At 31.9% G+C, this 13,997-nt stretch overlaps 1 protein-coding gene across 4 annotated transcripts in view; it reads left to right on the plus strand.

Annotated features, from left to right (window-relative positions):
- The window catches only part of Alk (Anaplastic lymphoma kinase), a 143,941-nt gene that overhangs the window by 12,120 nt on the left and 117,824 nt on the right, over positions 1-13,997 (plus strand). For all 4 annotated transcript variants that reach the window (XM_076779247.1, XM_076779249.1, XM_076779250.1 and 1 more), the window contains 3 exons: positions 7,566-7,924; positions 11,773-11,965; positions 12,856-12,983. In XM_076779247.1, coding sequence (XP_076635362.1) covers positions 7,600-7,924; positions 11,773-11,965; positions 12,856-12,983 — 646 coding nt within the window. In that variant the 5' untranslated portion in view covers positions 7,566-7,599. The remainder of the gene's footprint in view (positions 1-7,565; positions 7,925-11,772; positions 11,966-12,855; positions 12,984-13,997) is intronic.

The following is a 13,997-nucleotide window of genomic DNA, read 5'->3' on the forward strand; positions in this document are numbered from 1 at the left end:
GTGTTCTGGGTTTTATTTTTGAATACTTAGGGAAGTTTTTTTGAATAGAATACAACACATTTTGTAATCAATGTTTACAAAGTTTATTTATACAAGTTTAAGTGAAAATTAGGAAAAATTCAGGTGGGTGGTGTAGCAGGTTTCATTTTGGAATACTTTGGGAAATTTTCTTGAATAGTGTACAACACATTTTGTAATCAATGTTTACAAAGTTTATTTATACAAGTTTAAGTGAAAATTAGGAAAAATTCAGATAGGTGGTGTACCAGGTTTTATTTTTGAATACTTTGGGAAAGTTTTTTTGAATAGAGTGCAACACATTTTATAATCAATGTTTACAAAGTTTATTTATATATGTTTCAGTGAAAATTAGGAAAAATTCAGATAGGTGGTGTACTGGGTTTCATTTTGGAATACTTTGGGAAATTTTTTTGAATAGAGTACAACACATTTTGTAGACAATGTTTACGAAGTTTATTTATATATGTTTCAGTGAAAATTAGGAAAAATTCAGATAGGTGGTGTACTGGGTTTCATTTTGGAATACTTTGGGAAATTTTTTTGAATAGAGTACAACACATTTTGTAGACAATGTTTGCAAAGTTTATTTATACAAGTTTCAGTGAAAATTAGGAAAAATTCAGGTAAGAGTTGAAATTTTTTGGCGGGAAAAAAATTTTTCAAATAATTGTGAAAAAATTATTTTTGGTTGTAGGAGTCGGTTATAATCATTTTTGGTGAATAGACATACCCCCGAATTCTTAACCATTTTTGAGAATAAAATTCCTTAGCGAAAATATAATTTTAGGCCAGAAATGGCACTTCAAAATTTGTTGTGTATCTTTAAAAAATCATAACTTTTGAACAAATTGGAGGATTTTAATGTTTCAAAATGCAAATAACGCGTGTTTTAGCGAAAAATATGTAGAAATTCTAAAAATATTCGAAAAGTTGTTCCTTGATTCTCTAAAATGAGAAAAACTCCATAAAAATGGTCCAATTTTCAAAAAGCCATAACTCCTATAATAGTGAATATATTTCAATGAAACTTTTTTCTAAAATAGAGCTTATGGCTACCTACAAAAAAGTATTAGACAATTTTTCTATAGAACGTCAAACAAAATTACTAAAAATCGAAAACGAATTTTTAAGAAAAATCAACGGATGCCTGTTTTCGGCGAAACAAAAAATTTTAAGTCGTCCTGAAAAAATTGTTTTCGGTTGCAGGGGTCAATTATAGTCATTTTTGGTCATCACACATACCCCCGAAATCCTACGCATTTTCGAGAAAAAAATTCCTTACCAAAAATATAATTTTAGGCCAGAAATGGCACTCCAAAATTTCTTGCATATCTGTAAAATGTCATCACTTTTAAACGGATTGGACGATTTTAATTTTCCAAAATGCAAATGACGTGTATTTTGGTGAGGAATATGTAGAAATTCCAAAAATATTCAAAAAGTTGGTCCTTAACCCCGTAAAGTTAGAAAAACCCCATAAAAATGGTCCAATTTTCAAACTGCCATAACTCCTATAATAGTGAATATATTTCAATGAAACTTTTTTCTAAACTAAAGCTCATAGATACCTACAAAAGGGTATTAGGCAACTTTTCTGTAGGACGTCAAATAAAATTACTAAAAATCAAAAACGACGTTTTAAGAAAAATCGGCAGGGGTAGGTGCCTAAATTTTTCGACGATAAAAAAAATTTTGAAATCTGTCTAAAAAAATTATTTTTAGCTAGGGGAAACTATAACAATAATTTTTGATCAATAGACACACCCTCGAAATCCTAACCATTTTCGAGAAAAAAATTCCTAAATGAAAATATAATTTCAGGTTAAAATGGCTTCCCATAAATTTCATGCGAATCTTTAAAATACCATAACTTTTGAACGGATTGGACGATTTTAATGTTAAAAAAACCGAACGCCGCGTATTTTAGTGTAGAATATGTAGAAATTCTAACAATGTTGAAAAAATTGTTTCTTGACCCCGTAAAATTAGAAAACTCCAATAAAACTCGTCCAATTTTCAAACAGCCATAACTCCTACAATAGTGAATATATTTCAATGAAACTTTTTTCAAAAGTAGAGCTTATGACTACCTACAAAAAAGTATTAGACAGCTTTTCCGTAGGACGTCAAATAAAATTACTAAAAGTCAAAAACGAAGTTTTAAGAAAAATCGACTTGGGGGTAGGTGTCTAAATTTTTCGACGATAAAAAAAATTTTGAAATCTGTCTAAAAAAATTATTTTTAGCTAGGGGAAACTATAACAATAATTTTTGATCAATAGACACACCCTCGAAATCCTAACCATTTTCGAGAAAAAAATTCCTAAATGAAAATATAATTTCAGGTTAAAATGGCTTCCCATAAATTTCATGCGAATCTTTAAAATACCATAACTTCTGAACGGAATGGACGATTTTAATGTTCGAAAAACCGAACGCCGCGTATTTTAGTGTAGAATATGTAGAAATTCTAACAATGTTGAAAAAATTGTTTCTTGACCCCGTAAAGTTAGAAAAACCCCATAAAAATGGTCCAATTTTCAAACTGCCATAACTCCTATAATAGTGAATATATTTCAATGAAACTTTTTTCTAAAGTAAAGCTCATAGATACCTACAAAAGGGTATTAGGCAACTTTTCTGTAGGACATCAAACAAAATTACTAAAAATCAAAAACGAATATTTAAGAAAACTCGCCAGGGGGCAAATGCCCAAATTTTTCGACGAAAAAAAAAATTTCAAATTGTTCTGAAAAAAATATTGTTATCTGGAGGGGTCAATTATAATCATTTTTGGTGAATAGACCTACCCCTGAATTCCTACCCAGTTTCTAGAAAAAAATTCAGTACGGTTAGAACATTAAACGTTAATAACTTTTTAACGAAGCCTCCATCAACAAATTAGTATTCTTGATTTTCGTCCTATTTTGGCCTCTACAATCTCCTGTCAAAATTTTTCAACACATTTTGCAGTCAAAGTTTATAAAGTTTATTTATACATTTTTCAATGACATTTTTAAATTTTGTTGAGGAAAAGTTGTTAAAATTCCTGGCACTGTATACTCTCAAACATACATGATTTTAAAAAAGATCGTCTCAGGGTGTTTATTATTCTGCTTCTTTGAAATGAAAAAACCTTGAAATATTTTTAATTTGTATGAAAACAAGTGGCAACACTTTGAAATTTGATTACTGATATTTTTTATTTTGTAATCGACCTCTGCAACTGAAAATAATTTTTTTAGAACGATTAGAAATTATTTTTTGTCGGCGAAAAATTGAGGCACCTACCCCCCGTCGATTTTTCTTAAAAATTCGTTTTCGATTTTTAATAATTTCGTTTGACATCCTACAGAAAAGTTGTTTAATACTTTTTTGTAGGTACCTATGGACTCTACCTCAGAAAAAAGTTTCATGGAAATATATTCACTATTGTAGGAGTTATGGCTATTTGAAATTTGGACCAATTTTAGGGGAGTTTTCTCATTTTAGAGGGTCAAGGAACAACTTTTTTAATATTGTTAGAATTTCTACATATTTTTCACCAAAATATGCGTTGTTTGCCGTTTGAAACATTAGAATTCTCCGTTCCGTTCCAAAGTTATGATATTTTAAACATTTGCATGAAATTTCGAGGAAGCATTTCTGGCCAGAAATTATATTTTGGGAAAAGAATTTTTTTCTCGAAAGTGCGTAGGATTTCATGGGTATGTATAATGGACAAAAATAATTGTAATTGACCCCTGCAACCAAAAATAATTTTTTTAGAACAATTTGAAATTTTTTAATTGCATCTAAAAATTTCAGTATCTACTCGAATTTTTTTCTCGAAAGTGGGTAGGAATTCGAGGATATGTATATTCACCAAAAATGATTGTAATTGACCCTCCTAGCTAAACCTAATTTTTTTAGAACGATTAAAATTTTTTTTTCGTCGCAAAAATTTGGGCTCCTACTCCCTATCGCTTTTTCATAAAAATTCGTTTTCGATTTTTAGTAATTTTGTTTGACGCCGAATAGAAAAGTTGACTAATACTTTTTTGTAGGTACCCATGGGCTCTACTTCAAAAAAAAGTTTCATTTAAATATATTTACTATTGTAGGAGTTATGGTTGTTTGAAAATTAGACAATTTTTATGAGGTTTTTCTCACTTCACGGGGTTTAGGAGCAACTTTTCGAATTTTTTTGTAATTTCTACATATTCTCCATTAAAATACGCGTTGTTTGCCTTTTTAAACATTAAAATCGACCAATCCGTTCAGGAGTTATGATGTTCTAAAAATTCGCATGAAATTTTGGGGCACCCTCACATTAGATTTTCAGTAAAGAATTTTTTTCTCGAAAATACATGGAATTTCGGGGGTATGTTTAATGACCAAAAATAATTATAATTTACCTCTGCAACCAAAAATAATTTTTTTAGAACAATTTGAATTGTTTTAATTTTGTCGAAAAATTTCACACTTTCTCGATTTTTTTTCTGAAAAAAATAAAAAATTTTCTCTTAATCTATATGAGTATGGGAAAAATACATAGGGGATCTTTGAAAATTAATTTTAATATTTATTAACAAATGATTGCCCCATTTTTCATACAAAATTGAACCTTTTACTTCAAATGCTCGCCAATCACACAAAAATTAATGTTTCAAAAATCCCTACTTATTTGTTTAACTATACTCAAGTATATTAACAGAAAATTTTACATTTTTTTCCAGATAGAAATTTGCATCAGTTATACAGAACTCCTCAAATTCAACACGCTTCACTAGAATAGCTCCAGAGTCGCCATTTTGCACTATTTTTGAATAAATATTTCTCTCTAAACACTTAACAACATAGTTAATAGCAATCTCGAATATTACTATCTAACTTTCCCATGCACCCAAAAAAAAATCACAAAAAAACGCTTCATCCATGTTTTTGCAGTGATCTCACCACTCGATAGGAATTCTTATGTCAAACAAAACTACATTGAATTGTATAATCATAATAAATAAAATGCAGCTTTCCAAAACTTTGATGTCAACAAGGTGGATCTATCATTATCTGGTGCACCGTAGTAAGAACTGACGGCTATTGTTAATTGTTTCTAATTCTTTTAGTGTCGTTAATTTAGGAAGGATGCTTTCTAGGAAGGATGCTTTCAAGAGATGGTGGTTTTCAAATTTCTTCGATGGACTGTTGAGGTCAATCAGTGTTGGTATCTTCAATGTCCAGCGTGGAGTGTTAATCACTTTAACTTGGAAGATGTTAGGGAGCAGTATGTTCAACTGTTCCAATATATTAGCTATGCGTATGTTTATTGGCTTCAGTGATTTGATCCTGTTATTAAATAGATGGGTAAATTTCTTTGAGAATATTATTTCCTTCGTCGGATTACATGGAGATGATGCAGTGGTTAGGGTATATGAAAGAGTTAATTGCATTCTTCTGTAGTCAAGTGGTGGCGAGTTTGCTTCACTTAGCAAGCCTACTACAGGGCTAGTGCAGAAAGCTCCCATTGCAATTCTCGCTGCACTGTTGTTAATTGTTTCTAATTCTTTTAGTGTCGTTAATTTAGCCAAATTGTACACTACCGACCCATAATCAAGTTTAGATCTAATCAAGGCTTTATATGTACTAATTAGGATTTTGAAGTCTGCTCCCCACTTTTTGGAAGCTATTGCTTTCATGATATTAAGTATCCTAGTACATGTTTCCTTGATTTGCTTGATGTGAGGTGTCCACATAAGTTTGCTGTCAAACATGAGTCCAAGAATTTTGACTTGGTTGACTACAGAAAGAATGTGATTTCCAAGGAACAGCCTTGGCTTATTTTGTACGGTAGAACTTCTATTGAAAACTATAGCTGTTGATTTTGATTCAGAGAACTCGAAGCCAGTATTTAGGGAAAAGGTGCTCAGTTGATTTAAGGTTTCCTGTGGAATAAGTTGTATAGTTTCAATGTTTTTCCCCGGAAGCGAAGAGTGTAAAATCGTATGCAAACAGGAGCCTTAATGATGTTCGTGATTTCATTAATAACAAGTAAGAGAAATGTAACAGTCAGGTGGGAACCCTGGGGGACAGCATTGCTGATTCCTATTTTGTTGGATAAGGAGCCATTTATGAGTACTTGAATTGATCGGTTCTTGAGGAAGTTTGTTGAGAAATTGAAAATATTTCCATTAAGCATATGACTTTTAAGAATTTTGATGATTCTCTCCCTCCAAACCATATCATACACCTTTTCTATATCAAGATTAATAGCAATGAGGTGATTTTTGTTGGCAAAGGCTTCGCAGATGTTAGACTCAAAGGCCACAAGACTATCCAATGTACTGCGATGTTGTCTGTAACCACTTTGATGTATAGATAGTATTTTATTCCTTTCGAGAACCCATCTGAGATGCCTGTTAATAATCTTCTCCATTATTTTACATAAACAGCACGCTAAGGCAGTGAGTCTGTAGCTACCTACAAGATTCCTATTTTTATCTGGTTTGGCAACTGGCTCAACTATTGCTTCACTCCAATTTTGTGGGAACACATTATTAATCCAAGTGCAATTATATAGGTTTAACTCTTTTCGTGAACACGCCTGATCCATGCTAAAGGTAGCATTTATTACCAAAGCATTCATTCAGGATTACCCAGGACCTACTAACAGATTTCAATTGCTTGTAACCTCAGGCTAAAATTATGTACAAGCTTTATTTGTTCTCAAAAATGAGAGAAAATTCGTTTAGTCTTCCACTACTGACTAACGACTCATCATTCACTATCAAAGGTCTTGTTTCAGGGGAAGCTCCAGAGCTTTGCTTGATCCTCGGCTGGATCCTCTAACTTCCCCATCAATCCAAAAGAAAATCGCCAAAAAACGCTTCATCCATGTTTTTGCAGTGGTCTCACCACTTGAAAGGAATTCTCATGTCAAACAAAACTACATTGAATTGTATAATCATAACAAATAGAATGCAGCTTTCCAAAACTTTGATGTCAAGATGGATCTATCATTATCTGGTGCACTGTAGTAAGAACTGACGGCTGGATCCTCTGACTTCCCCCTGCACCCAAAAGAAAATCGCCAAAAGACGCTTCATCCATGTTTTTGCAGTGGTCTCACCACTCGATAGGAATTCTCATGTCAAACAAAACTACATTGAATTGTATAATCATGATAAATAGAATGCAGCTTTCCAAAACTTTGATGTCAAGATGGATCTATCATTATCTGGTGCACTGTAGTAAGAACTGACGACTGGATCCTCTGACTTCCCCATGCACCCAAAAGAAAATCGCCAAAAAACGCTTCATCCATGTTTTTGCAGTGGTCTCACCACTTGATAGGAATTCTCATGTCAAACAAAACTACATTGAATTGTATAATCATAATAAATAGAATGCAGCTTTCCAAAACTTTGATGTCAAGATGGATCTATCATTATCTGGTGCACTGTAGTAAGAACTGACGACTGAGTTGTTGGAAACGTCGCGTAGACCCCTGAATCCCATAAAAAAGAAAGAAAAACTTAGATTGAAATGTTGTGTGTGGCCTTTTGCAGGATATATCGAGCTACACGAGGCAACCACGAAGTAATGATCAGAGCTACGCGGTCTGGGGTGTTGACCGCGAATTTGAGACAAGCGAGTCGCACCGCGCATAAGTTCTACGGTTGTCTGCTGCTGAGGATCCTCCTCAGCCTCTGTTGCATCACCAACAGCTGCTGCGACTGGAGGGAAAGGATGACAAGAGGGACCAAAGACTTGCAGAATGCTCTGATGCGACCGTCTCAGCCTGGACACTGCGACTTGGAGAAGAGTTGCGATTGGTCGTGGAACCAAACCCTGGGGTTTAAGAGAACCTCGCCCTCGGCACGGAATAGATATGGGCCAAAGACGGATGCCAGTAACTCGAAAACAGGTAAATTATGCATTTAACACTAGAAAGACTGAAATTTAGTATATACCTTTATTGCCCAAAAGCAGTCATTTTGACTACTTGGGAAATTTTAAATAATCAAATGACTTTTATTATTGAATTGAGTAAATTTCTTGTATGACCAGATCGGCTCTGGATTGGAATAACAGTTTATATTTTGTTTTGATTACCGTACACTTGATAATATACAAGTTCATGATAAATTGTCGTTCCCCTTCAACGCACTATAATGTAGTTCAAGGGGGAAGGAGGATCACTGACTGCTTGATGCCACAGCCCAGCATACTGTAACTATTATATTGTATAGAGTATAGAGAGGGGAGGCAACTACAATTATTAAAAAACGCATTTATATTTTGTATAAAAAGTCAAAAAATTCTAAGAAACTGGGTCATTATATACATAATTGTTTTTCTAATTGGAATTGAAAAGCAGTCAAAATGACTTCCTTAGGCAATCTAGTGTTAAAATAGACTTTTCAAATGATAAACATTCACAAGGACATGGGTTACCTGGTTTTTGTTTTGATTTGCTTTATGAGAATTGTAGTAGAGCGACTCCTTTTGAGGTGTGTGAAATATTAGGTGTAGATGCTTGATAGTAACTGAGAAAACACGTAAAATATGCATTTAAAATAGACTTTTCAAATGACAAACACGAGTTACCTGATTTTTGTTTTAATTTGCTTTATGAGAATTATAGTAGAGCGGCTCCTTTTGAGGTGTGTGAAATATTAGGCGTAGGTGCTTGATAGTAACTGAGAAAACGGGTAAAATATGTATTTAAAATAGACTCTTCAAATAACAAACACAAGAACATGAGTTACCTGATTATTATTTTAATTTGCTTTATAAGAATTATAGAAAAATAACCTCTTTTTGATGTATGTGAAATATTAAGTGTATATACTTGATAGTAACTGAGAAAACAGGTAAAATATGCATTTAAAATACACTTTTCAAGTGTAAAGCATTCACAAGGACATGAGTTACCTGAATTTCATTTTAATTTGATTTATCAGAATTATAGTAGGGTAACCCTTTTTGACGTATGTGAAATATTAGGTGTAGATGCTTGATAGTAACTGAGAAAACAGGTAAAATATGTATTTAAAGTAACTTTTCAAATCTTAAACACTCACAAGGACATGAGTTACCTGATTTTTGTTTTAATTTGCTTTATGAGAATTATAGTACAGTGACCGTCTTTTAGTATTTATAATAGTAGGTGTAGATACTTGACAGTAATTGAGAAAACAGGTAAAATATGCATTTAATAGAGCCTTTTCAAGTGACAAATACAGGGTCATGAGTTAACTGATTTTTGTTTTGATTTGCTTTATGAGAATTATGGTAGAGTGACCCCTTTTTGATGTATGTGAAATATTAGGTGTAGACAGTAACTGAGAAAACAGTTTAAATATGCATTTACAATACACTTTTCAAATGACAAACACAAGGACATGAGTTACCTGATTTTTATTTTAATTTGCTTTATCAGAATTATAGTAGAGTGAACCTTTTTGACGTATGTGAAATATTAAGTGTAGATACTTGACAGTAACTGAGAAAGCAGGTAAAATATGCATTTAAAAGAAACTTTTCAAATGACAAACACAGAGACATGAGTTACCTGATTTTTATTTTAATTTGCTTTATTAGAATTATAGTAGAGTGGCTCCCTTTGAGGTATGTGAAATATTAGGTGTAGATGCTTGATAGTAACTAGGAAAACAGGTAAATTATGCATTTAAAATAGACTTTTCAAATGACAAATACTCACAAGGTCATGAGTTACCTGAATTTCATTTTAATTTGATTTATCAGAATTATAGTAGAGTAACCCCATTTTGATGTATGTGAAATATTAGGTGTAGATACTCAATAGTAACTTAAAAAACAGGTAAAATATGCATTTAAAATGGACTTTTCAAATGAGACTCACAAAGACATAAGTTACCTGATATTTATTTTAATTTGCTTTATGAGAATTATAGTAGAGTGACCCATTTTGATGTATGTGAAATATTAAGTGTAGACAGTAACTGAGAAAACAGGTTAAATATGCATTTACAATACACTTTTCAAATGACAAACACAAGGACATGAGTTACCTGATTTTTATTTTAATTTGCTTTATTAGAATTATAGTAGAGTGGCTCCCTTTGAGGTATGTGAAATATTAAGTGTAGACAGTAACTGAGAAAACAGGTAAAATATGCATTTAAAATAACTTTTCAAATCTTAAACACTCACAAGGACATGCGTTACCTGATTTTTGTTTTAATTTGCTTTATGAGAATTGTAATAGAGTGGCTCTTTTTGATGTATGTGAAATATTAGGTGTAGATACTCAATAGTAACTTAGAAAACAGGTAAAATATGCATTTAACACATCAACGACAGGGCATTTTTATTAAAACTTTACTATAAGATGATTTCAATAACATTCCTTCAACATGTGTATACTGAAAATGTGATGTGTGTTTGTAATTAATATAGTTTATTAAAATTTTCAGAAGTTATACGTGAATAATCGAATTTTTTTCTTGTATTGTTGGAGGAATTACTAGAAGAACACACATTTGTCTTAAAACAAGAATACTCGTTTCCCGTTGTTAATGTGTTAAAATAGACTTTTTAAATGATAAACACTCACTAGGACATCAGTTACCTGATTTTCATTTTAATTTGCTTTATGAAAATTATAGTAGAGTGATTTGAAATTTTTTTTCCCATCGAAAAATTTCACATCTTCTCGAATTTTTTTCTCGAAAGTGAGTAGGATTTCGAGGGCATGTCTTATAACAAAAAATAATTATAATTGAGCCTCGGAACCGAAAATATTTTTTCCAGAACGATTTGAAAATTCTTTTTCATCGAAAAATTGAGGCATCTACCCCCGTCGATTTTTCTTAAACATTCGTTTTTGATTTTTAGTAATTTTGTTTGATGCCCTACAGAAAAGTTGTCTAATACTTTTTTGTAAGTACCCATGAACTCTACTTCAGAAAAAAGTTTCATTGAAATATATTCACTATCGTAGGAGTTATGGCTGTTTGAAAATTGGACCATTTATATGGGGTTTTTTTCATTTTAGAGGGTCAAGGATCAACTTTTTCAATATTTTTAGAATTTCTACATATTCTACACTAAAATACGCGTCGTTTGCTTTTTTAAACATTAAAATCCCTCAATCCGTTCAGAAGTTATGACGTTTTAAAAATTCGCATGAAATTTCGAGGCAGACATTTCTGATCAGAAATTATATTTTCGGTAAAGAATTTTTTTCTCGAAAATGCGTAGAATTTCGTGGGTATGTATAATGAACAAAAATGATTATAACTGCCCACTGCAATTAAATATAATTTTTTTAGTATGATTTGAAATTTTTTAATTTTGTCGAAAAATTTCACATCTTCTCGAATTTTTTTCTCGAAAATGAGTAGAATTTCGAGGGCATGTCTAATGACAAAAAATGATTGTAATTGACCCCTGCAACCAAAAATAATTTTTCCAGAACAATTTAAAATTTTTGAATTTAATTGTTAATAACATTTTAACGAAGCCTCCATCAACAAATTGGTATTCTTGATTTTCGTCTTATTTTGGCCTCTAGAATCCCCCATTAAAATTTTTCCCGTGAATGTACACCCTGTATATAAAAATGTAGGATCAATAAATTATAAAAAAAGAGTATTAAAGTTATTACCTTAAAAAAACAGTAACTATCGAAGCTATTAATATTAAGCTAGATTTACAACTATTTTTAAAAAAACATCCTATATTCTTCGACTGTAATTTTTTAATTAATTTATTTTTTATTTCCAGGACATTTCTTGTGGATCAGTGGCTTCGATAATGCTCAAATGTGGTCTTCCACGATCCCCCGAACTGGATCTCTCTGTGTGCTGGAATTATCCATGTATCAGATCGAGATGATCGACGGATACATCACCCTTCTTATAATGACAAATGACACAAGTTTAGTCGCTGCAAAGAAAGCAGGAAATAATAATGCAACGTATGTAATTTCTAAATAAATTATTAGTGTCATGCCCACTCAATTTTACTTTAGGTTTGTCTAATAAAGACATTTAATAATAATAATAGTATTCGTCTGATATTTATACTATCAAAGTGTTCGAATATAGACAAAATTCGACAAATAGTTTAAGGAGGCATTGCTGTCTAGACTGTCAATTTCTACGGCCCTTTTTGTGATTTTTTTTTAATGATAGATAGGCTGTTTTGTACTGAGACTTTGTAGATACATTTATTCATCTTCCAAGCATGTACAATATTTTTTTCATGGAGAAATATTAAAAATTGTGGGAATTGTAACTTCTTATTCAATGGCTCTTTTGGAAAAGCTGCTCCAATGGCTTCCAGGATTCCAGATAATTTTAAACAGAGGGGGTCAAAGTATCTTCATAAGGAAGGTTGTAGTTATAGCAGGAACCAGGGAGAAGTTGAAATCCTGATAAATAAAGAAATGGCGACGCTTCAAGTTTCGAATTTCTATTTGTTAATCGTTCGTTTGTCTTTAGCGTATCAAAAAAAATAGTAGAACTCAATATTTTTTTAAATCTCCAGTTCCAGCTATAAAGGCGTGTCTGCTGAATATTCTCTCCAAATTTGAAGTCGATCGGTCTGCTAGATCTTGAAATATCACGTAAGCCAGTTTAAATGCGTTTTTTTAAACAAGAAGCTATAACTCTCGCAATTTTTAATATTTTTTGACAAAAAAAATACTGTACATACCTGTAAGACGAATAAATATATCTGCAAAATGTCGCTATGAAACAAGCTACCTGTCGTTAGAAAAAAAATCACAAAGAAAGGCCGAAGAAATGTCAGCGTAGACAGCAATACTTAATGACCAGCATTCAAAAGACATTTTTGATGTTGCAGATGGGAGACAACGCGTTTTAATCTGGGTGCAATTAGTCAACCACATCAGTTATTTCTAGAAATACAGACACAGTATGCTAACTCTAGTGTTGGAATTGATAACATTCGCCTGATCGACTGCTTTCCGGGTAATTACTATTTTACTTACTCAACTTGACCAAATTCCTGCTATATTTCTCAATAAATTACATTTCTATAAGAAACACAAGTTTCAGAATGTTACAGATTCAAATAATCAATAATTTCGACCTTACATTTGGGCCCTTTTCGACAAATTCATCTACTCAAAAGATGCTGCATTATTTCATTGATAAAGACAAATTTTTGTACATATATTCTCAAGATATTGCAATATTATTATTTAAGAATTCTAATTATGTGAATCAAGACACTTCAATCTTTAATTTTGATACTTTTTTACCTGTTATAAAATAATTTTGCTCAATCTTTGTATAGGTGAACTTTGTATAATCGAACAAAATATTCATACATTAATGTTTTCATGTTTCATGAAAAATTCATCTTACACAAGAAAAAAACAACGCAATTACTTTTCAGCCAACCCAAAACAATAATAGAAAAACGAAAATAGAGAATTTTGTTCTTCTTTTTCTAAAATATAAAGGAAACATGGAGATTAGTGGTATGATTGCTCGAAGTGTTCATCATTCGCAGCCATCACAGCAGTTAGGCAACTTTTTATGCTACTGACTACGCAGTGAGATTGTTAGAATTAAAGAAAATATGTTAACAATTTAGAAAAAAAGCTTTGCACTGCAGCCAACCACACGAATACAAAAGTCCCTATTATAACTCAAACGAAACTAGACATCAAAACCACGTTATAGAAACATTTTTAACAGAGATAACTGAGATATTATATGTCTCAATAGCTATGACTTCTTTGAACTACTCAAGGAATTTTTTCTAGACTTCTAATCCAGCTAAAACAGCAGTCAAGCATTTGTTGCTATGAAAGTTGCATCCATTAATTAATTCCTCCACAAGAATTAAGTTTCAAAACCCAAATAGGGATGTGCACACTATTCTGCATTGTCCAGTATTGTGTTAACATTCTATTTCTTTAAAAGATTGTTGTCAATTAACAGCATTGAGCGTCCCATTTCTGGGTTTCTGCATTC

This window comes from Colletes latitarsis, chromosome 12, assembly GCF_051014445.1.
Source record: "Colletes latitarsis isolate SP2378_abdomen chromosome 12, iyColLati1, whole genome shotgun sequence".
Classification (NCBI taxonomy): Eukaryota; Metazoa; Arthropoda; class Insecta; order Hymenoptera; family Colletidae; genus Colletes; species Colletes latitarsis.